The 27,843-nt window shown below is 39.3% G+C and overlaps 2 protein-coding genes across 11 annotated transcripts in view; one reads left to right on the top strand and one right to left on the bottom strand.

Moving 5' to 3' along the window:
- Positions 1–974: 974 nt before the first annotated feature.
- Positions 975–24,293, top strand: LOC139970670 (carbohydrate sulfotransferase 15-like). 6 transcript variants are annotated; one of them, XM_071976552.1, is made up of 9 exons: positions 975–1,316; positions 11,295–11,348; positions 16,232–16,660; positions 17,083–17,278; positions 17,841–17,936; positions 18,686–18,842; positions 19,694–19,868; positions 20,265–20,409; positions 21,141–24,293. In XM_071976552.1, the coding sequence occupies exons 2-9, from the start codon at positions 11,337–11,339 to the stop codon at positions 21,323–21,325; spliced, it is 1,395 nt and encodes a 464-aa protein (XP_071832653.1). In that variant the 5' UTR covers positions 975–1,316; positions 11,295–11,336; the 3' UTR covers positions 21,326–24,293. The 6 variants fall into 6 exon arrangements, with proteins under 6 accessions (XP_071832653.1, XP_071832652.1, XP_071832658.1 ...); XM_071976551.1 differs by lacking the exon at positions 975–1,316 and adding an exon at positions 1,493–1,668; XM_071976553.1 differs by lacking the exon at positions 975–1,316 and adding an exon at positions 4,616–4,720.
- Positions 22,798–27,843, bottom strand: part of LOC139970669 (leukocyte tyrosine kinase receptor-like) — a 59,379-nt gene continuing 54,333 nt past the window's right edge. For all 5 annotated transcript variants that reach the window (XM_071976546.1, XM_071976550.1, XM_071976547.1 and 2 more), the window contains exons 9-10: positions 26,054–27,739; positions 22,798–25,550 (exon numbers count right to left, since the gene is read on the bottom strand). In XM_071976546.1, the coding sequence (XP_071832647.1) occupies positions 24,908–25,550; positions 26,054–27,739 (2,329 nt within the window). In that variant the 3' untranslated portion in view covers positions 22,798–24,907. The remainder of the gene's footprint in view (positions 25,551–26,053; positions 27,740–27,843) is intronic.

Genomic DNA, 27,843 nt, shown 5'->3' with positions numbered 1-27,843 from the left:
ATAGAATATAATTAAGAGCCACGTCCATGGGTGTTAAACCACGCTGATTTCTGTTCCCACTTGAGACCGATTTCTGATTTTTTTTGGGGGGGGTGCTCGGTGGGGGGTGGGATGAGACCCCCACACTTCGCGAATTTACTCTTCTGGTTTCTACATGTACTACATCGAAAAAAAGAAAATCAAAATTGATAATAAGAAATTATTTGGAGGACAGCCCTAAGGTATGGTCCCCAGCATTGTTCTTCAATGTTTCTGATCAGAATTGCGGTCTTTTGGATCTATCAGACGATGTCTGTTGTTCATCTCCAAATATGCTAGAAATGGAGCAAAACAAGAGAAAAGTCAACTTTATCGTTAAAACACTGCAACTTTCCCATGCAGAGTATCTATGTTGATATCTGCTCTAGTTCGTTATCTGGCAATAATTGTTTGGGTAGAAAACTTTGGAATCGTCTGGGGTAGGGGAGGGGAGAGGCTGGGGGAGGGGCTTTACGGTTTAATTCTGATGGCCTTTGGCACTTACATGGAACAAATAATACCTTGTGAACTACCGCATGTAAATTCCACATCATTCTCCCAACATTTAGGGAGTGTTAGTTCAGTGGTTAACGCCGATGCCTTTCAATCATAAGGTCCCGAGTTCGAGTCACTCCAAGATTAAAGTATTTCGTCCAGTTAGGCCTACATAGTCGTTGACAATTGACAATTCATAATCGTGGACGTTAAAATATGAATCTAAGAGACTGACTTCGGTCAGCTTGCGGCTTTGATAAGCCCATGATGGCTTCTTCGCGAGTTCCTGCTTGCAGGAGGATCTAAAATACATACAAATGCATACAACATCATGCATATAGTAACGTTAATAGAAAGAGATCAATAAGGATTGGACGAGGACATATCTTTATCCTGTGAACTCTATTGTAAATTGACTATGGTGCATTATTGATCGTGTGTTTTGGTCATAGCATTTGGTCTCTATTTACTCTTACATTGTGTTGTGTTAACACACTGGTGTCCGATCACATTGAAGAGCACGTTTACATCTATACAACCGTAAACAACAAAAATATTGTAATCGAATTCAATTTGTGTTTTTTAGATTTTCTGCTTCTCTAAGAAAGACAGAGAATCCGAAACTACCGTAACACTCAGTACAGGGTCCAACAGCCATTGAGTTCAAAAGGGAAATTGTTTCAAAAATTGGGAGTTAGTAGTTTCGTGAAGGTGAGGAGAGATGTAGCCCTAGGTTGAATTCATCTGTGTATAGGGATAATATGTACGTACAGGCTGGACTTCATCGACGTTATCTATAGAAGGTAGGCAGTAATGGATTAATTTTAGCTAATCTCATCTGTACTATGAAGACCTACTCTTTTTTTCTCGCTCTCTCTAAGAGGTGACCGTCGGTGGTACTTCCTTTGACGTATGACTGCATATATGATCACATGATTGGTTGAAAACCTATAAGGGGACTGGGGGTTGATAGGCGCAGGGAAAAGTAATTGTGCTGAGTTCAGTTAGTGTCCGGATTCTATCTTGGATGACTATTCTTAGAAATAAATAAATAAAACCACTAGTACCTTTCATTCCGTATGTTAGGGGACTGGAACTGACAGTGCAGGCCAATTTCAATCAAACAACGCTGGTGATAAGATGGTGCTCTATGAGGTATGTCTTTGTAGGCATGGTGGTGGTGGTGAGGGGGTGGGATTCGTTAAACAGTTTTTAACTACAGCAACCACTGTTTTGAATTTATATTGATTTTCGTCGTATCTTCCGAGAAATAATTAGGCCCTTAAACCAAATAACAGTTGACAGTTCAGTGGCGTGTGGCGGAGGAAGAAATTTAAAAAAATTGTTTTAATTATGGGCATGAAATTTTATACAGGGACCAGAGGCGAATCTTTATAAAGGAGGGTGTGCTGCCTTGAGGTCATTGAAACCGACTCACGTATAGGGGTCCTCCGCTGGAAGAAATATAGGCCGCAAATGACAGTGCATTCTGAGGCACATTACTTACGTACAGCTGTACGTAATCATAGTTCTAGGTTATACAGGTGCGTATCCAGGGGGGGGGCGTTAGGGGCGCGCGCCCCCCGGGTAAGAAAAAGAGGAGAGAAAAAAAGAGAAGAAAAAAGGAAAAAAGAGGGGGAAAAGAGGAGGAGGAGAGGAAGGAAGGGAAAAGAAAAAGAAGAAAGAGAGAAGAAGGAGAAAAGGAGGGAGTAAAAGAAAAACGCGAAGACACCGGGAAGAGAAAGAGGAACAGTGACATCATTACAGCGCTGAAGGGTAGCCAGTGACGGATCAATGATTTCGTAAAAGTGTGCCTCATCCTACCCCTTACACCGACAACTCCATTTTGTTGACGTTTCCATTTTCCTCTCTCACTAATGATCTATATATATTCTATATATGGTCTATCATAACGCGTGTGTAGAATTGTGCTATGAAAACAACTGTGGCTGGTCTCGAACTCGACCGTGTCGTCGGGGAACATGACGCATTTTGGGATGGGGCGACCGCCCCCATTCAGCATTTTTTTAAATGATATCGCTAAGTAATTTCAAAATAGAAAGTGCTTAGATGCAACTTACAAGGCCTGGGAAGTGTCATTTCCAGCGATCTGGGAGACATTTTCGGCCAAAATTTGCTTGTACGCTTCGCGCTAACAAATGGTCCTGGGTAGTGCCATTTCCAGCGATCTGGGAGGCATTTTCGGCCAAAATTTTCTTGTACGCTTCGCGCCAACTTATGGTGGCGCTACGCTTAGATAATTTGCCTACAGGCTTCGCACCTCCCTTGGCAAATTCCTCGCTACGCGCCTGTTCGAATTTGTAACGCAAACAGCAAATATCACATCATATCAGTGAGCATGAAAATGGCGTTCCAGGATGAAAATCCTCAAAACTGTCCGACTTGCCTGAAAAAAATAACCAAAAATTTGCACGCGCGAAGCGCGCTTTCAACGTGTCAATGTCAATATCATATAAGCAAGCATCGGTTATTACATCGCATGCCATCATGTACCGTACGGTCCGTTAAAATTGCGCAGTATACCGCGGGATGCTAATGTAAACAACGACATGTCTCATGTAGATGTATAAAAAGCAAGGAGGTCCAATTATGTCAAAAGTTTCTTTTACATTAGTAATGGCGAATTAGGGGCTGCACCCCCGCCGCGCAGTTTCGGAGCGTCCATACGGTCAGGGGGCGGATGCGCCCCCTGACGGACTGGACTCAAATGGACTGCTGGCGCCTTTTTCAGCTCTTTACCACTTTTTACTTATTCTAGATTATTGACTTTTTTATTGTGCTCTCATCTACTTATTGACATTTGTCACATTTTGTTGGTGTAATTTGGCGATGACACCCTATTCTTCGTTTATCTGCAAATTAGCCAGGCCCTGAAAGGGTCATTTCCTGCGATCTAGGGAGTATCTTTACTCAAAATTTGTCTGTGCGCTACGCGCCAACCAGTGGTGGCGCTCCGCTTAGATAGTGTCGAAAGCGCCCCTACAGACCATTCTCGCCCCTCCTGACCAATACCCCTAGCTCCGCCACTGCCGCCGCGCCTCCTACGCTTATGTGTGTAGTGTTCCGCTGTTTCGGAAATATCTGCTATTTTTTCATTTCCTTCAACCAAGTTTTATAATAGCCGTTATAAGAGGTTTAATATTTGTACACCAATAAATTAACTGTGTCTGAATTTTCGAAAATTTCTGACCAACATTCTGCATCACACTTCCCTCTACTCGTGCAATTTTGACCGGTCTGTTAGGGGTTGAAGGTAGTTTTTCTATATTGGGTGTCCATAGATGAAATTTTGTACAACATTATGGGTATGTTTTGAAGTGAGTTTATTCACGAGAAATGTGAATTCTCAAATTCTGAACAAATTTGGGGCTTAAAACCTTGAAAAGTGGGGCTGACGGGTATTGTGGGCCGCGACGTAGAATCACCTACAAAAGCAAAGACCCACAGGACATGCGATCAGGTCGAACATGACGTGTGCCGGGTTGACAATCTACAAAATGGTTATGGATGGAAAAAAAAACTATTAGGAAATACTTGGTTCTCAGGCCAAAAGGGTTCATCTGGTTGGTCATTTCAAGCCCGAGAAGTGCCGTTTCCGGTGATCTGGGGGGTATCAAAACCAGAAATTTTCTTGTACGCTGCGCGCCAACCGATGGTGGCGCTCCGCTTAGATAGTACTTCGCGCCCCCCGGGTTAGAAAATCCTGGATACGCGCCTGTTATAGTTATAGGTTATAGGTAGCTCACAACACAAGGGTAATTGCTAATAAATACTTTTTGTGAGGCTGACGAAAATAGAAGGGGGGAGAGGGGGTAGCTCCTGTAGGTTGGCGAATAAATAAAGCAGGAAAAAAATACGGTGGAGACTAAACATTGTTGGTGCTAGAAGATTAATATTATATAGTCCCCAGTCGAGTCAGTAAAGTAAGGATACTTCAATTAAAGATTAAAAACTTAGATTTGTCGGGTAAATTTTTACTCTCCATCTACTACACCAAGTGCTGATGCAGTCAGTAGAATTCAGCTCATTGTAAGGGAGTCATTAACATATCAATAGGCCGCTACTCTATAAACCGAGAAGTACTGCAGCTTTGAGCTCAAATGCATTCGAGCTTAGACCATTGAAGTTAATTTTCAATGTACGGCAGTGGAGGCGGTAAGAGAAAAGAAGTCTTATAGTCGGATTGGTGAGATATATATTTGTATGTTGTAAAATTATAATTTAGTAGTTTGTACCGGACACCATTATGCCAAGTTTTGACGGTCGAATGGGCTTCCACAATAAAGAAAAAAGGAGCGGCCGAGTGTTGTTTGATTGGCAAGCCGATTTTGATAGTTTCCGTAATTCTAAAGATGGGACTTATTGGACCTGAAACCAGTCCTATAAGGAGATAATTTGTTTGTATTTTCGAGAAAAACTCCAATACGACGAATGAGGATTTTTTTTAAGGATCTTTCACAAGACTAGAAGAAGATCTTACACTGGATAGTAAGGCGCAGTCATATAGCTGCAGCTATGATGCATCTGTTCTCGAGATTATTGTTCTTTTTGGCCATTTAGTGGTAATCTATTCCCTGTACTATTGGACAGGGATTTTGTTTTGTTCTGGTTCTTCATTTGCTTTGAGCGTTTTTTGTCATCTTATTCTATGGAAGTTGTGATATTATCTACGGATGATTTTTTTCCAGCATTAGCTTATGCTTACATAACTGTTAGGTGTAGGCTTACATTGTTCACTGAGTCTAACAGTAATTGCTGCTGTGCAATTCCAATTTGCCTTCACCTTACTCAGTGTGCCTATAACACTTCCGTATTTTTTCTGTCATTTCCAACCCTAACAATAACTTTCTTGATCTACCTCCTCAATGGTATTCCGTAATGTCCGTACATCACTGCACAATATCGATAGGCTATTGTCTCGGCTATATGCCTATTCAGTATTCAAGGGATAGTCCGTCTATTAGCCCTAAGGCCTAATGTTAGTTTAGTTTAGTAGAAAAATGGAATCCGGAGGGACACTTAAGTCCCCGTCAATGACCCTGTAGGGGAGAAGGGAAAAAAAACTGAAGACACAAACACTCAGACCCGATTACAATGCTTAAAGTGCTTGTCCAAAGCATTATTAAACCCATTCACACTACTTGTAAGTACAACTTTCTCAGGCAACCCGTTCCACTCATTCACAACCCTATTAGAAAAAAAAGTTATGCCGAATATTATCCAAGGCCAATCTGTGAATGATTATCTTCCTGCTGCTATACCTTTGATTGCTTAAAAGAAGAAAAAGATACTGAAATATACTCGAGGCGTTCGTGCTGGCCAGTGTACTCGACGTAAGTTTGGCCCACAGAAAGATGGCGGCTCGGGTAAAGTCACCAAATTGTTATGCTATGTTGATAATGTAGATTCTCAAGTTGACGAAAATGACTCTCAAAATGTTTCAAGGCATAAATTGTTGTACCGTCAAGACAGGAATGCGTCATCGCCATTAAGAAATGGATGACTCAGATTGAAATTGAAGTTGAATGACTCTAAAACTGAAGTCATTGTCATTCGCTCAAAATTCAACTATTCCCCATCTCAAATTTACCATCTGCTCAAGTGTTATTCGTACCGTCTCCTTCTACGTGGAATATTGGTGCCATTTTGGACGACACGTACACGTTCAAACAACACATAACAAGTACATGCCGCTCCATTTACTTCTTTCTAAGGAAAATCGGGCGGATCAGAAAGTTTCTTTCAACGAATTGTACTCCACTATAGTCCATGCGGTTATTGTCTTCGAAGCTGGATTATTGTAATTCCTTGCTGTATGGCCTGTCCCATGTCCAATTACAGTGTATTCAACGGGCACAGGTGATAACCGCAGCTAGTTTTTAGTTTAAAAATTCCTACCATATCAGTGTTGCGACAACTAAACTGGTTGCCTGTGTGTCACTGTTCCCCTGACCAACACGGGAATAGTGCTATCTTTGTTAATTAAGGCGAGGATAACGGCTAGGTACTTGACTCCATAAAGAACTCGGACATGTGGGTGTATAGAACAGAAAAATATATTGATACAATTACCGACTGAAACACCCGTTCATATAGAACTCGGACATGTGGGTGTATGGAACAGAAAAATATAGTGATGCAATTACCGAATGAAACACCCCTTCACGTAAATCACACTCTTCACATAAATCACACCCTTCACATAAATCACACCCTGCACGTAAATTACAAATTAGCGAATGATAAAATTAAAACATTAGGAAATTCTAGAATTTAAGAAACTTGATCTCTTTTCACGTCTTCTGATACTTAAAGTTCAAATGACAATTCAATCCAAAAGTTCGGTGAGCTTCAGGTCGCTGTCACTGTTTCACCAACTCCCGTCTCTTGGGCCACGCCCTCTTTAGGCCACCGCCCCTTGACCCTCAGTCTCCGCTGATGATGGTCGAGAACTGCAGGGTACAAAATACGTTAACTAGTCATTTGTCTACACATGCTCTGGAATTACCCAGAGGGAATTTGTAATACGAACCCTAACCACAGTGAATCTTCCTGCAGATGTGAATTTCCCTTTGGGATATTGAAAACGCATAACACATAATAACATAAATAATAACATAAACCCACCACCAAGTCCTAAATAATCATAAGGCTCCCAATTCTATAATGCCCCACTAACTGCTCCAATACAGCACTTACTATATACATACTATCTCTACCCCTAGGGCAGCTTCATATGACCAGGATTATTCTAGAACATAATGTCTGTATCTGAAATATCATGCCATACCCCAAGACACAATTCTCCTCTCTAAAGTGATCCCTGATTGCATTATCTTGTAACACATATTACTAAGTATTATTGTCATATCCCCAAGGCTAGAGCCAAAGTTACCTAGGTCAGGATACAAACCCCCACAATAACAGTGACACTTCAATAAGCAATGAATAGAATAAACATATTCTAATACCTTGAAACACCAGTACCCACATGTTTTTAACAAGGATAAATAATGTGACTAACTTCACTGGGCTTTGACTTGCTCCCGCTCTCCAGGTACAGACTGGCGCCACGATACATCCACACAGAACCGGTTACTGGTCAAATTAACTCAGGTGGTGACAATAAATAATATATGGTTTTTTGCGTATAAAATGTTGGCCTCACAGGCTAAGCTTCAAGCATCTCAACAAGCCTGAATACAACTTAGTGCCCTCACATGGTCTTACCACAACAGCAAAAATAACCAACACACCACGCCCACAGGGGACACAGCCAGTCTTGTACAACTGTACCTTTCAAACCCTGGGAGTCAAGTGAGGAATATTCTCCAACTCTGAAATGAATGCATACCATGTACTGCTCAAACCAGTGGCGTAGGAAGGTACTTTTGAGTGAGGGGGGGGGCTGAAGACTGATGGCCAGCCTGGGGGAGGGGTATAAGGGGAGGGGGTGTCCCCCTCCCCCTTTGGAATTTTTTGGCATTTCCAGGTGGCCTCAGATGCAATTTGGTGCAATATAGCACACTTCAACCCACCCACTCCATTTTGTATATAATTTTGCATTTCACCTGGCCTTAGATGCAATTTGGTGCTCCAAATGAGATTTTTTTCTCATTTGGAAATGAAAAAGGGGTTTTTTGACTTGCGAAGCGGGGGGGGGGGGCGGAATGATACTTCCGCCCCTCCATATTTTTCACGGGGGGGCTGGCGCCCCCCAGCCCCCCGGTTCCTACGCCCTTGGCTCAAACATTAAATAGCACAAGACAAGACACAAACAAGACAAATATGCAGGACACAAAGGGATAAAGCTACTACCTTCACGTTAGGCTCAATCTAGCAGAGTCACTCAAGTGATACATAAGGCAATACGATAGGGACTAGCATCTGCTGTGACACTGGTTGCCTGTGTCATATCGCATTGTATGTATAAGCTCCTGCTTATGGCATATACAATTTTAAAGCAGCATTTTGCGTTTGGTCGCCGTTTTCTACTTTATTGACATGTCCATCGATTTTTTTTTACATATATCAATCACAAAACAGCAAACTAAGATATTAGCCAAGTTTTTCCCTGCCAACAACGTTAATTGGCGAGTAATTAAGGATATTTGCAGATAATGAGAAAAGTGTCCACGACAAATTCAACAGTTAAAATTAATCGCATACAGTTCCGCCAAACCCACTAGTTTGAATTCAACCAGTCAGAGATGCAGGTTTAGTTATGAGCCGTTGCTAAAAATAGATTCAAGGCTTTGCGTTGGTACAACCGGGGAGATGTAATGGAACTCCCTGGTACAACTGCAATATAGACTGTACACAAATCAAGCATGGTGTTGTATTGGTCAATGACGTTCGTAGTGTTTAAATATTCATATCATGGGCGAGGTTTATGGGTTCTAACGGTAAATATCTTGGAGAAAAACAAAGTTGAAAGTTTTTTCGACTTTTATGCCACCATATGAAGTAAGATTTAAATAGATAAGCTAGTGATGTGTGTCGTTATGGCATAGTGGAGTCAGTGAGGTTGAGAAAAATCATAGAAAAGGACGCAAAATGCTGCTTTAAACGGTTTGGCCCCACAGTACCTACACAATTTGATCACACCGTATTCTGTTTTCTCGCTCACTTCGAACCATAGGCGTAGGAGGCGGGGGGCTGGGGGGGCTGCAGCCCCCCAACCAAAATTTTTTGTGAAAATTCGGGCAATATGCTGAGAATTTTTCGGGCACCTACTGAAAGAAGAATAACTTGCAATGTGTTTTTCAATTTTTTTTTGTGAAAATTCGGGCAATATGCTGAGAATTTTTCGGGCACCTACTGAAAGAAGAATAACTTGCAATGTGTTTTTCATTTTCTTTTTGTGAAAATTCGGGCAATATGCTGAGAATTTTTCGGGCACCTACGGAAAGAAGAATAATTTACAATGTGTTTTACAATGGTTAAACTGATATTATTATTATTATCGTTATTATTGTAACGACTTCCCCAATAATTATAACCAATTTGGAAGGGTAATAACAGGGAAAATAAAACCAAAATTTTTCGCGCGCTTCGCGCGCATTTAACATCTTATTGTGCATGTCATATAGGCATTCATCGGTTATCGGCATGTCATGTAATAACCGATGAATGCCTATATGATAGCACATTAAAGCAGCATTTTGCGTCCTTTTCTATGATTTTTCTCGACCGCACTGACTCCACTATGCCATAACGACATATATAACTAGCTTATCTATTTATATCTTACTTCAAATGGTGGCATAAAAGTCGAAAAATTTGCAACTTTCAACTTTGTTTTCTCCTAGATATTTTCTTGGCTAATATCTTAGTTTGCTGTTTTGTGATTGATATATATGTAAAAAAAATCGCTGCTTTAAGATGTTGAACGCGCGCGTAGCGCGCGAAAAATTTTGGTTATATTTTTCGGGCAAGTCGTTACAGCCCCCCAAATCAAATCAGGCTTCTACGCCTATGCTTCGAACAAGAGCCTTGTGGTGGTACCCAAATGGAGGCTTGCATCTTATGATCGTCGATCAGTCTCCGTAGCAGCCCCTGAATTGTGGAATAAACTTCCGTCAGACATCACCAAATAACTGCACTTTTAAGAGGAGACTGAAAAGTTATCTGTTCTCGAGAGCATTTTCTAATTGACTGAGCGCCACTGAACATTGTTTTGTACGTTGGATATAGGGCGCTATATACGTTATTTGATAGATCCGATTGATTGATCTATATTGGACTATAGCTCTCTGGATTTGAATGGGATTTTCGTTTTGTTTTGGAAAGAGAATAGTATAGTAGCCTTTTCCAAGGATAAGGAAATTATCCTGCTTTAGTGAGAGTTTTGGAAAGTTTAATGTCGTTACTGGTAAAACTATTTTAAAGCATAAGATAGTTATATATAACACAGTCGTGACACGCGGAGAGGAGTTATTATTTGTGTTAGCAAGCGCTATAGGTTCCAATCAATCGTAGTAATATTACCCGTATTTGGTGGTGGTAAATTCATTCTCTTGAAGAGAAGTAATATTACCCCTATATGGGGGTGGTACATTCATTCTCTTGAAGAGGTATGTCGTAAACATTTGGAGTGAAATAATTTGGATTAGAGTTGATAATGGTATATAGTTTTTGAAGGCATTATCGTAGTTTTGGTCGGTTGGGATGCCAAATTTACTATAGTAAACGTCTTCACTAGCAGATCAATTTGGTCGGACTGGTTAATAATGCGGTCCACGGTCACTGTTAATAAGGTAGCTGGTTTTGTTATCAACGCTCAGTTCTAGATTGGGCTTAACTTAAGGAAGACTGCTAACTTTCCTCCTAAAATTCTAGGGGATCCTTTTCGACGGCGATCTCGCTACAGGTAGGTTGTCTTTAATTAAATTATTTCCTGGTCTTGAATGAGAGTTAATTTCTTTCTATAGTGTTAAAGTTTGGGGTTTCATAGGTTTGTCCAGGTCGTTCCTAAAATTAGTCCAGTTAGTATACTTGTGTGTGCGTGTATGTGTGTGTGTATGTGTGTGTGTGTGGGTGGTGTACTAAGCCATGCCACGAAATCATCCATATAGATACGACTCTTCTTTGTGAAGGATAGATGCGTAGAAAATGTGTTCATTTGTTCATAGAAACGCAGTTTCCATAGGATATAATGGATCATAAATATTTAGCAGTGTAACTGAGTTTAACAAAAACAATTGATTTTAACTTGTCTCATGGATACAAATCTTTTTCTCTTCTTCTACTTCCAACAGGAATGGCTTCAAGATAAAATCGGACGGATTTGCATATACACCATGAAGGTTACGGTGAGTTAATATATTTAATATATTATAGTTAATAATATTATAGTTAATAATATTATAGTTAATATATATATATATATATATATTTATTTATATTTATATTTATATTTATATATATATATATATATATATATATATATATATATATATATATATATATATATATATATATATATATATATATATATATATTTAGGCCGAATACATCTACCATCTACTGAGGTTTGTTATTTTGTTTTCCCTGATATTATCAATTGAAAATTTATTTTACAAGGATTACAGCTCAGTATAGAACTTTTCGGAATCAGAAACAAATCTATGTTTGGAAGAAACGTTATTCTTCATTTTTTGTTTTTGTTTCACATTACATTCCATCTGAGGCACATACTGACCATGTTGACGAAGCTTTGAGAGTTGATAGCGCTTTAGATCTAGAAAAGTTTAGGGACTTAGGAAATAACCTGATCGAGTTGTGCCAGACAAATATCTCCTTCATGAGAACTAAACACGGGAATGTGACGAATATATACAAGCTTAAGAAAACGGCAAAAAGAAACTCCATTTTTGAAGAAGGAAGAAAAAACCGTCACAAATAAGTAAAAATTTAATCGAAAGTAGAAACCAAACAGAAATTGGCTAAGAGAACAAGAAGGGAAGTGTGTATAAACATTTTCATTCCAAACATAGTTTGTTGATTAGTTAATATTTGATTTTTAAAACAAAAGTCACTCAAAAAATAGAGGTTTGGCACTACAACCAAACAACTTGATCCACTCTAAACCCCAGCCCCGTTAAATTGAGACTGTAACCCCATTCAGTCCCTTACATCTAGACTGTAACCCCACCCAGTCCCGTAACACCGAGACTGTAACCCCACCCAGTCCCATTAAATCGTGACTGTAACCCCACCCAGTCCCTCACATCGAGATTGTAACCCCACCAGCCCCATTACATCGATACTGTAACCCCATCCAGTCCCGTTACATCGAGACTGTAACCCCATCCAGCCCCGTTACATCGAGACTGTAACCCCATCCAGTCCCGTTACATCGAGACTGTAACCCCACCCAGTCCCGTTACATCGAGACTATCCCCACCCAGTCCCTTACATCTAAACTGTAACCCCACCCAGTCCCGTAACACCGAGACTGTAACCCCACCCAGCCCCATTACGTCGAGACTGTAACCCAACCCAGTCCCTTACATCTAGACTGTAACCTTACCCAGTCCCTTATATGTAGACTGTAACCCCACACAGTCCCTCACATCGAGACTGTAACACCATCAGCCCCGTTACACCAAGACTGTAACCCCATTCAGCCCCGGTACATCGAGACTGTTACCCCACCCAGTCCTCTTACATCGAGACTGTAACCCCACCCAGTCCCGTAACACCGAGACTGTAATCCCACCAGCCCCATTACATCGAGACTGTAACCCCACCAGCCCCATTACATCGAGACTGTAACCCCACCCAGTCCCGTTACATTGAGACTAACCCCACCCAGTCCCCTTATACATATAGACTGTAACCGTGTCATCATGACGGTGTTTTTTCGAGTATCACGCGTCCCGTAATCAGGTTTTAGCTTGCTGAGCGATCTACTTACGCTCTGTGTAATATTTACTCGTGATAACAAAACTTATGTACTCTCTCATACGCCGTAGTGCATGGACAGGTAAAACCGTACGCAAATCGTATTGGTAAAAACAGTTTACAAATCGCATATCAATTCCTAGTGTGCATGGTGCAAACAAGGATATATATATAAGTTGCCATGGGTGGGGTGCGTGGGGGGGCCAGGGAGGCGGTAAGTTGTTCTTTAAATGATTGTAACTGCGCCTGCGTAAGGTAATATGTATAGAAGTATATACAACAATCCAGTGGCGGAGCGTCCATACAGTCAGGGGCGGATGCCCCCCCCCCCTGACGGACTCAAATGGACTGCTGGCGCCCTTTTCAGCTTTTTACCACTTTTAACTTATTCGCGATTATTGCCTTTTTTATTTTGCTCTCATCTACCTATTGACATTTGTCAAATTATCTGCAAATTAGCAAGGCCCGGAAAGGGTCATTTCCGGCGATCTAGTGAGTATCTTTACTCAAAAAATTCTGTACGCTCCGCGCCAACCCGTGGTGGCGGTCCGCTTGGATAGTGTCGAAAGCGCCCCTACAGACCATTCTCGCCCCCCCTCTGACCAATACCCCTAGCTTCGCCACTGCAACAATAAATTCTTCCGTTGACTTGCACACGCAATTCGCGACATTCCGAGGTCGTCAAAGCATAATTAGAAGTTTTCAAATGACGTCCTACCCATCATATTTGATAGTTGATGGCAAGGACTATCATCCATGGCATGTGCTAGTTTACCCACATTTCCGTCAAGAATTTTGAGCCAAAAGAGGTGAAAGTTTAGCAGCAAAGTACTTCCCAACTCAGCTATATAGGTGACAACTCTCGTTGCGGAATCTTCATGCTTCATCAACGAACTTCTAAAACACCTTAAGTCACTTTAAATCATCATCATCATTCATCATCATCATTCCCCAGCCCCAGCCCCATCTCACTCCACCCCACCCACCCTCATTCCCACTATCAGTAGTTTATTTCATCCAAGCATAGAAACAAAATCAGTGTTGATGCTTGAGTCAAATGACTTCTACTGAAGGTCCAAATCGATTCACATCTTTTCACTGTGACTTGACTTGCAGATAATTTTGACTGAATTAAACGTTGGTGACTTGAGTAGAATATTCTTGACTTGTTACAATACCAGAGATTACGCAATCAAGTTTAATAAAACAGATAAAAGCAGATCGATGCAACTATACGCGGCTTGTTTTTTGCTCACTATCACTTACAAAGGGAGACGCACGCAATATGTTTATTGCACGAACGGATCAATTGTAGTACTTTCTCAGCATAGTTTACAATATCTTAATATCGATGGAGCGTGTATATGATGTCACAAAAGAAACAACGATATCGAGAAAAATGAGAATAAGCAGAAGACAATATTGCATTATTGCTTTATTATGCTACTACAATCGTAAGCTATATCAATGTAAGCTTTATATTCACTCTCATGATCAAATTCAAAGACTAGATTAAATATCCCTTCTATGTTTTTAAGCTTTGTGGTAACATGCATGTGTGGAATTTATGTATATATAACGGGTTGATGATTATACATGGTATATACTTGGTAGTATGTAAGTTTGTGCCATATCCCCCTCACCCACGCACACACACACACATGTGCGCAATCGATGTTACAAGATTCGTTATATTGATCGTTCAGTATTTCAGTACAGCTGTGGTCAGTCGGGAATATTGTGTTGCCGTATCCAGGGGCGTAGCGAGCGGGGGGGGGGGGGGTGTGGGGGGGTGTCACACCCCCCAATAATTTGGTCGCTGTTGGCAAATTTTGGGTCTGTCGGCAAAAGGAGAAAAGGTGAAGAGAGCGGAAGGGGAAGAAAGAAGGAAAGCTGAATAGAGAAAAGGAGAACGGGAGCTTCTTCCGTGCCAAATTTGACTTAAAATATGCACCAGATTGCATCTAACGACGTTTCAAAACTAAAAATTTTCCAAGGGGAGGGGTACACCCCCTCCCCTTAGACCCCTCCCCCATTTCAGTCACCACTTCCAGATCCGTCGGCAAATCAAATTTGACTTAAAATATGCACCAGATTGCATCTAACGACGTTTCAAAACTAAAAATTTTCCAAAGGGGAGGGGTAGACCCCCTACCCTTAGACCCCTCCCCCATTTCAGTCACCACTTCCAGATCCGTCGGCAAATCAAATTTGACTTAAAATATGCACCAGATTGCATCTAACGACGTTTCAAAACTAAAAATTTTCCAAAGGGGAGGGGGACACCCCCTCCCCTTAGACCCCTCCCCCATTTCAGTCACCAATTCCAGATCCGTCGGCAAATCAAATTTGACTTAAAATATACACCAGATTGCATCTAAGGACGTTTCAAAACTAAAAATTTTCCAAAGGGGACGGGTAGACCCCCTCCCCTTAGACCCCTCCCCCATTTCAGTCACCACTTCCAGATCCGTCGGCAAATCAAATTCTCCACACACCCCCAACAAAAACCCCTTCGCTACGCCCCTGGCCGTATCTCATGATGTTACACATGTAATTAACAATATGATATTCTGTATATTGAGAGAGGGAGCCCGGAGAAGTACCTGTTTGGCATTTACGTGTATATGTTGTTGAAAGCTATATAGAAGAGAACTGCAGCTGTAGAATTTATCGCCTTTCATAATATACACTGAATGCAGCTGGAGTTCACTAATATACACGTCATCCAACAGACCGCTATCACGTAACAAAGTTGCCTTGTCGAACCCTAGCTGTTGGTTAATGTTAGGCCTACACATATATAGTTTGAAGTTTATGTGATATTTGACTTGTGACTTGACATGCAGTAATATGAAATGACTTGTGACTTGACTTGTAGTAATATCAAATGATTTGTGACGACTTGATTTGACTTGATTTGACTTGACCTGACGTAAAATGACTTGGTGACAACTCTGTCAAAATATGCTGATGATAACTGACGACATGCACGTAAGAGGAAGAATGAGGAGAATTAACTCAGTGTTTAAGGGAGACTGATCGAAACACACCGACCCTTTAAGTTTATTCCACATACGTTACAGATGCTGCAGTAATTCATTTTCCATCATTAGTAACACAATAATTTCGTAACCAATTTGGGTAAGTATATTTTGAGATTGCTAAACCAAAATTATATATATATATATATATATATATATATATATATATATATATATATATATATATATATATATATATGTATGTATATCTTTTCTTGAACTGTTCATTGTCTTTTTGTCTACAGAAGAAACGCCTTATCACCGTGCTTACAGTTATGAACGTTCTCTTCGCCATTTGTTTAATGACAGTACTTTGGAGTTCCACACAAAAGAAAGCTTTGCAAATAAAGCTAGAATATGCTAGGAATATCGGAGTGGTCATACCACACCGACAAATTCAACAAAACCAAACCAAACGAAATGTCTTTCCTCTATCACAAAAAGAAAATGTTTTGTTGAGGACGAAACATGAATTGTCACCAGATTCTTTGCAAGGTGAACTAAATGAAAGTATGAAAATGGAGGAAAGGAAGCACTTTCTCCGTAAAAATGAAAGTTGGGCGACAGCGAAAGCTTCGGAAACAATAACGCACTTGAATATAAGTTCAAAGATAAGATGTGGACCAGACATGACACGCTTGATACAGACGGACCTTTATAAACTAGCTCCTGAGGTAAACATTTTCTTGTCTCTTTTCTCCTGCCTCTTGCCTCCTCTTGCCTCCTCTTGCCTTCTCTTGCCCCTCTTGCCCCTCTTGCCGTCTCTTGCCTCCTCTCGACTCCTCTCGCCTCCTCTCGCCTCCTCTCGACTCTTCTCGACTCTTCTCGGCTCTTCTCGTCTATTCTCGCCTATTCTTGCCTATTCTTGCCTCTTTCTATTCTAGGATGTTGGTAACGAAATTTAAAGGACGTAAAGCTCTTTGTGAACATTTTGAGTTTTTTTGACAGAATGTACAATCCTATAATTGCCACCCCCCCCCCCCCCATCAGTCTCCACCTCTCTCTCCCTCTCTATCTGACAATACTCAAATATGCAATATTTACTGTTTAGCATGGTCTTAGTTTCATAACCAGCCATTTTCTCCATGGTTTGCAGATATTCGACACGGTACCTACAACATTTCTCCCAGAGTATAAGAATCCTTGCTGGCTTGATCTCAAGGGGGCTTTAAAATGTTTTCCATACTTTTTCGTGCTTGGAGTATCTAAATGTGGAACAACCGACGTGTGGTCGAAAATCTCCCTCCACCCACAAGTAGCCGAATCATCTAAAGAGCCCCATTACTGGAGAGGTGAGATGAATATTACAGAAACTCCTGTAACTAGAATATCGAATACACCGACGTAATCTAGATGGCACAACAAAAGAGAGAGGGGGGGAGGAACCAGATTGTAACTATAATTGCACGTTCTGGATCACCCCTTCTCGAGGACAACGAGAGATGGGCCCAAGGGCGTAGGAACCGGGGGGCTGGGGGGCATCTGAGTCCACCTGGAAATGCAAAAAAACTCCACAGGGGAGGGGACACCCCATCAGTCTTCAGCCCCCCCCCTCTCAAAAGTATCTTCCTACACCGGTGGATGGGCCAATGAAAAGCTTTGTAATCAACTGAAACGGACACGTTCGGCAATATACGGAATGGAAACGAGATGTGAGGGCAAGGGGTGATAACGTATATAATCCAGTTCGATTTCACGGTATAGGCTGGAATTTTTTTCACCGTTATGGTTTTTCCAACTCACTACAATTTCAATTATATATATAAATTAATTTGCCTTGGTCGTTTATTATTTATATATTGCAATCATTCTTATTAATCACATAGACATGCGCTTTCTTTTACTTTCTTGAAGATCGACATCCAAGTACGAAAGATTTTGACGACTACATTAAGCGAGGCGAACACCTTGTTAGGAGATTGCATGTCGGATATAAGACTGCTGTATATGGTGAGTAATCGATTCAGTGTGGACCATTACGTTCTTAGTTTAACATTAGGAAGCAATATACGAATGGTAGCCTATGTAAAGGGCAATTTGATTGTGAAGTTATAACGCTATCTCCAGAGGTTTCTGACCTCAATGGGAAAACTTGACATTGACGTATACTAATATAATAATAATAATAATAATAATAATAATAATAATAATAATAATAATAATAATAATAATAATAATAATAATAATAACAATAATAATAACAATAATAATAATAATAACAATAATAATAATAATAATAATAATAATAATAATAACAATAATAATAATAACAATAACAATAATAATAATAATAATAATAATAATAACAATAATAATAATCATCGTCATCGTCATCGTCATCGTCATCAGTTAAGCGACCACAAAAGTGGGAGAAACCCGCAAGGGATTACGGATTACAGCATACACGTCGAGTGGCTTCCAATTCAACATTTTAACTCAAATTTGGAATATTTTTATTTGAGAAAGTCATTTCAGATGGGAAAACCGTAGATTGATCATTGATCATTGATGAAAAACTCACCTTACTCCCGATTGCTATAGCCTCATTGCTTCAAATGCCACCGCCTTTATTCCACTCAGCCACAGCACCGGTTATGTATATGTTTTACTCTTAAAAAAAATATGGAGGATGAAAAATTATACTAAAGACCTTCTTTAGTTTCATGTAACATACTCATATTTTGTTTCTTCGTTCTTAGGAGACGGTTCATCGACGACTTTTTACGACCATTATAGTATTTATCGTGATCATCGGGAACTACTGGAGCAAGGTATGCCATATACAAACGCTGATATAATACACGCTATATCACCAAAGGCTAAATTTATACTAATTGTCAGAGAACCAGTAGAACGGTAAGTGTACACTAAAGCGTAACCCATGCTGGTTACAAGCAAAGAGTTATTTTGTAAAATATTATTTAGTCATTCGTCCATTTCACAAATAAACATGTCACTCCACATTAATTGTTATTTTGTTTCAAACAAATTTTGTATGACTTTGATAATTCGGGTTGTAGTAAAAATGATTTAGTTTTCAGTAAAAAAGAGTAAAATAATGTGGGGATATAAAAATTTAGACTTTTTATATCAAAATTTAGACATATTAAGTCAAACTTTTAACATTGTATCTCAAAAAATTAGACTTTATATCAAAATTTTGACTTAAGAGGTCAAAAAGTGAAAAAAAGTCAAATTTGACCTTTTATGTCAAACTTGTGGCTTTTAAATTCCAAATGTTTTACTTTGTATCTAAAAATGTTGACTTGAAAGGTCAAAAAGAGAAAAGTCAAAATGTTTACTTTAAAAGTCAAAAGTTTGACTATATATCTCAATAGTTTGACTTTTTATCTCAAAAGTTTGACTTAAAAGGATCCAAAAGATAAAAAGTTAATTTATAAAAAGGCAAAATTTTGAGATGAAAAGTTACAATATTGAGATTTGAGGACACCTTTTTTTCCTTCCTATATGTCCCTATTAAGCCTCCGTACGTAGAAGACGAACTTTTAGGGGTATGAAAAAACTGCTTTAATGATTATTCCTACTTTTACTTAACTTTGATTTTTCGGGGTGCTCCCACCCCCACGGGGAGCGATAGCCCCGACTGATCCCCCCCCCCCCGCTATACGTCCCTGATTAAAGTACATGTTTAGGAATTATCTTACACAAACGGACATGAATATTTATATATTTATATTTATTTACAGTGGATATTCTGACTATTTATATCGACCAATCGGTATTGCTCAGCACCGAAAACAATCTCCACAGATATTCCATCAGTTAACTGAAGAATACATGCAGAAGTTTCAATCATGTCAAAAACATTTTAATAAAACTTCGTGTCTGTACTGGAAAGCATCAGACACAGACAGGTCTTTCGTAAGTTTTCAAAATTTGTTACTAATTCCTCAAATGAGTATCTGTTCAAAAGTCTCCCTCTCCACCTTCCCTCTCCCTCTCCCTCCATTCCCCCCCCCCCACCTCTCCCTTTCTCTCCACCTATCTCTCTCCCTCTACCTCGCCTTCGTGATTCGAATGTTTTAAGGTTTATTTTCAACCAATAAATTTTGTATTAAGCAACATACGCAGCAGTGTGGTACACAGAGGTTATATACATTAATGTTGGATGTTGTATATATATATAGCCTGTAAGTGGAGGGTATTTGATGTTGAACGGAGAAGACTATATAGAAGTAGTTGAGAATTCTGCCCTCTACAATCCTGTTATTGTGTCATTGTTTTTCCTCTAATGTTTCTGTTTTTCTGTTTGTATAGAGCTTAAAAGTAGGTATATACTCCACATTTCTACGTCATTGGCTGGATGTGTTTCCAAGGGAACAGTTTTTCATTACAAGGATAAATGAGTGGCAGGAAAATTGTCCGAAAGTTCTGCAGAATCTCTTCACCTTTTTAGAATTAGGTGAGTTTTTACGTCTCTTGATAATGGTCTTTAATATTCCTTTTCAGTCTATAGAAGAAGGATAGAAAACATAATAATAATAATATATAAAATATATGTTTCTACATATATGTATATGTTTACATGTATACTTACATATATTTATATACACACATATAAGTTTATTAATTTTTGTGTATTTATTATTAAATGTTCGTATTAAACAATGAGGTAAAAGATGTACTTTTTTTTTCAAATAGTGACATACTATAATAAAAAGGTACTTTTTCATTTTCTTACAAAATAGGATGGCATCTGTTCCATTGTAATTCCTGAATCTATTAACTAGGAGGGACCTTGGTTCCCTAGCCCACTATGTGCCCCTCGTAGAACAATCCAGTCCCCCTACTTTGTAAGCAAAACTAGATCAAATGTATGTTTCTTTCATTTGTTTACAACATTCCTGCTTTCAGCTTTGTGGAAAATCTTCACATTTCTGATTTTCACTTCCACTGCAAATATCAACCAAAGAACTGGGGAAATTACAAATTTGTCAATCCATATCATTTTTCAGTCAGTTGTTGAGATCCAGTCCCTTGCAAAAAATGTCATTTATTCGCAATGCACATGCTCCTCTATATATATTTAATCTCTCGCCATATTTACGTGTTTTTAATTTCTTCCTCTGACAGTGTCTCAATTAATCCATGCATATAATTACTTCCGCTCTCGTTCTTTGCCCACATTTGTAGATGACGTAGACGAGAGGACATTATCCTCAATGTGCGGAGGAAGAGCTAAGAATTCAAATAAGAAGGCAGTGAGAAAGATTGGAGAAATCTTACCGGAGACAAAAATGTTATTGCAGGATTTCTATGCACCTTACAATGACGAAATGGTACGCATAATGAACGATTCGCGATATGGCTGGGTATAGATAATATATATTCATTCGACGCGATGTAAGACACCAGAGAACACGTGATACATGGCAATAGAGGCGGGCACGTGATATATGAAAATAGATGAGGACACGTGGAGGCACATTAGTCGACTGGGAGGGGGGGGGGGGTGGCCTCCATGATCCAGCCTAACAACTGGCCTACTTAATATAATTAATATCGATATGAACATATTAAGCTTACTGCTTTTGCATTTATTTATTTATGTTTGACCTATTTTTAGGTGTTGGTTCCCTAACCATAAACTTCTAATCAACTTCATATTGAATTGCATGAACTGGGAAGGAAAAATCAGGGTGGGCTGGAGGATGGGTGAGGAGATTGTTCATGGCAGCGTGTTTACATTGATAGGTGTTACACCAATAAGGGTGTCCATTCGTTCGTATACCCACTTCCCATTCTGGGATTCTGTTTTTACATTTGACACAATTATATTTCTATACATGTATAACTAAACAAAATTCAGATCTGCATGGAATGGATAGGATTATAAACACAACGTGATAACAACGTATCATTTATTTTCGTTTATTAACGTTGTTTCCAACCTTTTCGACATCGCTACCCAAAATACCCTTCTCCCCCTAGGCCCATTCCCTTATGTTTATGTGAAACGGTTCATTTATTTACCTGGTGTAGTACCGTATAATATTCCAACTGTTACGTAAGAAGTACATAACAGCATGTTACAATATGATTATGTCGTCAGCAACAGCACCACTCCCCCATCCCTAACCCCCCCTATCCCAACCCTCCAACCCCACACGGACCAATTCGGTTCACTGCCTGGGGTAATGTACTGCACGATGGGAACAACTGATTAAAAGGCATTCTTAAAAATAAAAAGTGTGGCCTGTTAAGAACAGAATATTGGATAATTTAAAACAACATCCCGGGAAAAAGGTTCATTATATATGTTTTTTTTTTTAATTTGCACGTCTGTATACATAAAAGAGGGCAAATATTTCACCCCACTCAGGGTATCTACGCAAACAACCAAACCTGGGTAGGACCCCCCCCCCAAAAAAAAAAAAATGTCAAATTTCACGATGATATAGGTGATTTTTATTAACGTTGTCAGAATGAAATTGGTTTAAGCCATCATCATTTTTGCTGGTTATTGGATTACGTAATAACAAAATATTTGCCTAACTTTGTTAGACTGTTGTCAATTATACTTTTGAGAATAAGAAGAAATGACAGTTACTCCACGTGACTTTCCTTCCAACAGAATATTCCGTTGATTTATGTTCGTTGATTTATGAACATTTTAAAAAGAGCCTGGTTACAAATTATCGAACAGTTGTGATTTATCTTTGTATAATTTATTTTGTATTTATTTGTTTTATTATTTTATATATTTTTTTAATGAATTTATTTTATAATATCGCTTTAAAGGTTTTCTGTTACTGCCATTAACAATAAATAAAAAGAAAACAGAAATTAATTAAAGTTATCGTGTATATTGTTTTGGCCTTTTCAGGAGTAAAATGAATCGTCAGTTACAGTTAACCGGATATCGAATACTATTTTTGCTGTTATACATACCAAAATATAAAAGCTTTTTTTTTCTTGCACTCTTATAGATCACCGAAGATTAAAAATTGAGCATAAATAATTTAAATTTCACACATTGACACATATCGGTATGACGATATGAAGCTTTCGAGAGGTTTCTATTCAAATGATAGTCCTAGGAATATTTAGTTTTCAAAGATGAAAATATTCGTACTGTTTTCAGGTTAACAAGTTTTGTTCCCAAAGTGAACTTGAAGCAAACAGGTGTGAGGTCATAGAAGCACACTGGAGATTATTTTGTTTATAGTAATAATAATTTCCTATTAAATTATTATTGCTATTATAAAATTGGGATGGATCTCAATATAACCACACTATACAGTCTTGGTATATTGTTAACTTTACATCCTGTTTATATGTGTAGGTTAAGTTGGAATCCCTATCCAATCTAAGGTCAAAACAAATAAAGTGACACCATGAAGAAAAAATCAAACATTTTGCTGCCAATCTGCAACTATGACATCACACCACATGTTCGCCTCAAGTTTACTTATGATACAATCTGTAACATCAATATCTTGATAACGCTAGGCAGGAATTGCTCGCAAATTTCACCTGATTGTTAAGTCATTGTTCCTCTTCTATTTTCCTCTGGAATATCCTTTTTAAAGAGCAAATCACAAATATCTTTCAGATAACTCCGGGGAAGAGATTGTAGTACTCAAGTCCGGAATCAATACTCAGCTCTTTAGTTGTAATTTATAGGTTATACGTTACCCAGCCTTCTTATCTCGCATTCTCGGACTCTTTGAGCTAGGCGTTGTTTCGAACTCCGGTGACAATGAGCTTGACACAGTCCGACGACAATCCTACCCATGGTTATTAAAACTTGCAACTTAAAGTACAACATAATTTGAATATTACACCATATGCATACATGGATGGTGAGCTACATATAGTACCTGCCCACCCCCCCCCCCTTAACGGAAAAAGGGGGCCCAATGTTAAAACGTTTCCAATCATATAGTTTAGGTAGCTGGAAAATAGATTGGAGACAGATGGATGAAGTAAATAAAGAAAACAATCTAAATTCCTTGATCAGGATTCATATATATGTGCTCCCTTATATTAAATTTTATGAGGTTTCAAAGCTCATGGTAATATGCAAAGTTAAGAAGAATTACTGCTTTACGATTTTTTACTGAATTACGATTTTACTGAAACTTGAACTTGAACAAAAAAATGCCCAGACACTCAGGTATATAATAAAGCATCGTTTGATTATACTGTTCGATATGAGTTGAGAATAAGGCAATGTAATTCATCGACAAAGCAAACATATAACGATTGTTTACTGGATTTCATCTTTGAATGAACATGAAAGTTCATCAAATTTGAAGTTGCTAACTTTTGCTAAGAGTTATATAGTTATAGAGTTATATAAGTTCTTTTATGTTGGTGGTTTGAATCTCTAAAATTATCCACATATCGTAAAATTGAGGGTTCCGGGACATGGCTGAATGACGCCATGCGCTAGGTAAATGGATAAAGTTAAAATGCTTGTGCAGGACCCTTTTTCCCCTATACTTCTTAACATATATACGAGGCTATACTGATGACCTTTGACCTATGGCAAGAACTATTAATATCAATTAGTAAATTATAGCGTCTTCAAATCTCAAAAGGAATACTTTCTTCACAAACGTAACGGTAGTTCACAGTTTACTATTGCTTCTTAACTATTATAACTTTGTTGTTTAATATTTGTCGCTTTAAACCGACGGTCCGCAAACTATATGAGGCACGACCCAAAGTGGTTCACAAAATCAAAAAACAATGGTCGAAACATTTCTCAACAATTTTTGAAGCTTGCAGACGAAGATTGATTAAGTCATTTGTTTTGAACGTCAAGTCCAAAAATCAAGCTAGCTTTCATTCATTTTGAGCACCGATTCCAAGTGGTGGGTTCTGGTGGCGTCTTGGCTGAGCCTTCATGGCAGATGCTGGGTCGTGGGCCTAAACGTTTGCGGACAGCTGGTTTAAACTAAACTTTCTGATCTTTCCACATTGGCTTTTGGTGCTACGTTTACTGGGGGAAATGAATATTCATGATTTAATTCATTAGAATCACCGGTCACGTCATCTTGAAGAATGGATGCGCTTGTAGGAGCACTGCTGTCATAAATATTCATTTGAACACTTTTCGGAAAGTCGTCTTCAGTACTATCTAACCTCACCGAGGTTTTCCTTCCTGATTTGTTATTCGAGAATTCGGCCTGGAGATAACCTTCCGCGTCCATACTGAAGTGGGCAGAAGCAGGTGGGTAAATCGTCTGGGGTAACATGGGGTTAGTTTCGGCGTTTTCCGGGTCGGATTCATAAGAGTACGCCGACACAAGACAGCGATCAACGTCTATCCCATGGGTTGGTATGGTAACCGATATGACGTCACTTGAGCTGGACAAGCGTGTTAAATGTTCGCAAAGATATTCAAACGTCGGTCTCAGTTCCGGCTCTGTTCGCCAACAAGACTCTATCAGTGCTTTGAGGGGCTTTGGACAGTATCTAGGAGGACACATCCTATCACCCTTAGCAACGCATTGAATGACCTCATGGTTACTCAGCCCAGGGTAAGGAATGTAAGAAAAGGTCAATATCTCCCAAAGAAGAACACCATACGACCTGGAAAAAAAAGAATACAAAAAAAAAAAAACAGTTATGATTTAATTATTATATCCCTACCTAACACAGACAATATGAAAATTCGCCGTGCCCAGAATATGTAATTATGACAAGCTCATATGTATCTCATCAGAATTTTATCATATTATAACATGCTAACAGATATGTGGACATTTCATATGATACTTGATATCTCATTTTAGTTTTTGATATGTACGAAACGTTTGGCTACCCGTGTTTCGGTACATATGTAATAATCAGTAAAAACGAATGAACCAATACCGAGTGAATTAATCGATTAAGTCCAATACCAGGTATCTTTTTTTTACCGAATCCAGTTATGATATAGTTGAATTGAATCTTACGCGACAATAATGATAGTAGCACATTTTTTAGTATATGGAAACGTTCAGGTGCCGTGAACATGTTTTGTAAGTATTGTAACAATTTTTCAACAAAATAAACTGACAAAAACATTTTCAAAATATAAATTTTACACCTACCACACATCTGTTTTGGTGCTAAACACTCCATCCAGGTAAGCTTCGGGTGGCATCCATTTGACTGGTACAAGAGAATTTTTGCTTTTCCTATAATATTCCGACTTATAGACATCTTTGGCCATTCCGAAGTCTCCAATTTTGGCGACCCTCCCTACCCCCCTTGATGTCAGGAGTATATTTCTAGCTGCTAAATCTCGATGTATGAACCGTAACGATTCAAGGTATTTGCAACCGTCTACTATATCCATCGCTATTCTTAGCAAATCTGTCATTTTTAATGTCGTTTTATTATTAAAAGTTGGACGATTAGCTTGAAGGAATGTCTTTAAATCTCCGCCTTCCATAAACTCCAGGATTAAAAACTTGGGCACCCTGATAAATGATACACCGATGAGTTTAACGATATTATAATGTTTTAAGCTTCCTAAAAGAACAGCTTCCATTAGAAAGTCATTTTTGTGTTCATCCGTGGCTTCTTTGCTCAAGGTTTTTATAGCAACGCTAATCGATTCGTTTTTCTCTCTGGAGGGGAAATATGCCCCTTTGTAAACCTCTCCAAAGGCACCATTACCGAGAGGATGGAGAAGCTTGAGACTATTCCTTGGCAATTCTGGAAAATCTTCCTCTTTCACCGATTTTCTTGCACCGTAAAGAGGATTTATCTCGGACATGACGTTCTTCCTAAGAAGAGAAAGTTCATCTCGTAACCGATCTTCCTCTGATCTCTTCAGCCCTACCCTACACCAGAGGATTAACCCTAAAAGAACCAACAATGTTAACAACACAATCACGATAACGACCCAGCACCACATCGGAATGATTGGTATATTGCATGCGTTGACCCTGCTATGGAACGGTACGAACGTTTTATCAGGGCACATTATCACTAACTCTATTAACACCTCCCCTTGTCCGAGGTTCACCCCACTTTCACCTTTTACAGGTGAAAGGCTCAAGTTGGAGACATACGAGGATCCTCCGTTACCGTTAGCTGCAAGGCTATCGATCAACGATACATTACCACCTGTATAACCTCCCCCACCCCCACCAGCGGTACAGCCACCCCCACCTCCGCCGAACCCACCCGGTAACTGCCATTTGAGTTCCTTAAACGCTCTCCAGCACCCCTGACCCCCTCTTCCACCAAATACCAGTGCCAGTCCGTTTGTATTATTCAGATTATTTCCATACCATCCTCCTCCAGCACCGGGAACATTATCAGCGGTCGGATCACCATGCACCCCACTGGTACCCATTCCACTATAACTGGCATTGAAAACACCATGTGATGACAATGTTCCGTCAGTAGACGGGCTAAATGATAGACCTCCCCCTCCCCCTGCGACCACTAAAGGAATCAAACTTTCGTCCCAGCCTACAGAACCATCCAATTGTTTATCTGATCGCAAAAGAGCAACATAAGAGCCTCCACCACCGCCACCTCCTCCTCCAGCTGAGATGTTTCCTAGACGTTGCTTCTCCGAAGTTGGCAACATCCCATCACAAATAGTTTGAACACCGGGAAAGCGAAAGGTCCTTTCTGAGCATGCGCTGTGTCCAGCTTGGCCGACAAGAATCAGAAGTTTGGATCCAGCAGTAAGATTAACGACAGCCTGGGCAGACGCTCCAGCGGACGGTCCTGGGTTCTCGACACCACTGCCACCGGAAGCACCAAGTGCTTTTATTCTAATTTCCATGAAAAGTGAAATGTTAAATTACAAATTTATCTAGAACCAAAAACATATCAGTATTGATCTCAAAGTATAGTTAAAGAAGTTATCAAAATAACT

Source organism: Apostichopus japonicus, chromosome 8, assembly GCF_037975245.1.
Source record: "Apostichopus japonicus isolate 1M-3 chromosome 8, ASM3797524v1, whole genome shotgun sequence".
NCBI lineage: Eukaryota > Metazoa > Echinodermata > Holothuroidea > Aspidochirotida > Stichopodidae > Apostichopus > Apostichopus japonicus.
This window is presented reverse-complemented; position numbering and strand designations above follow the sequence as displayed.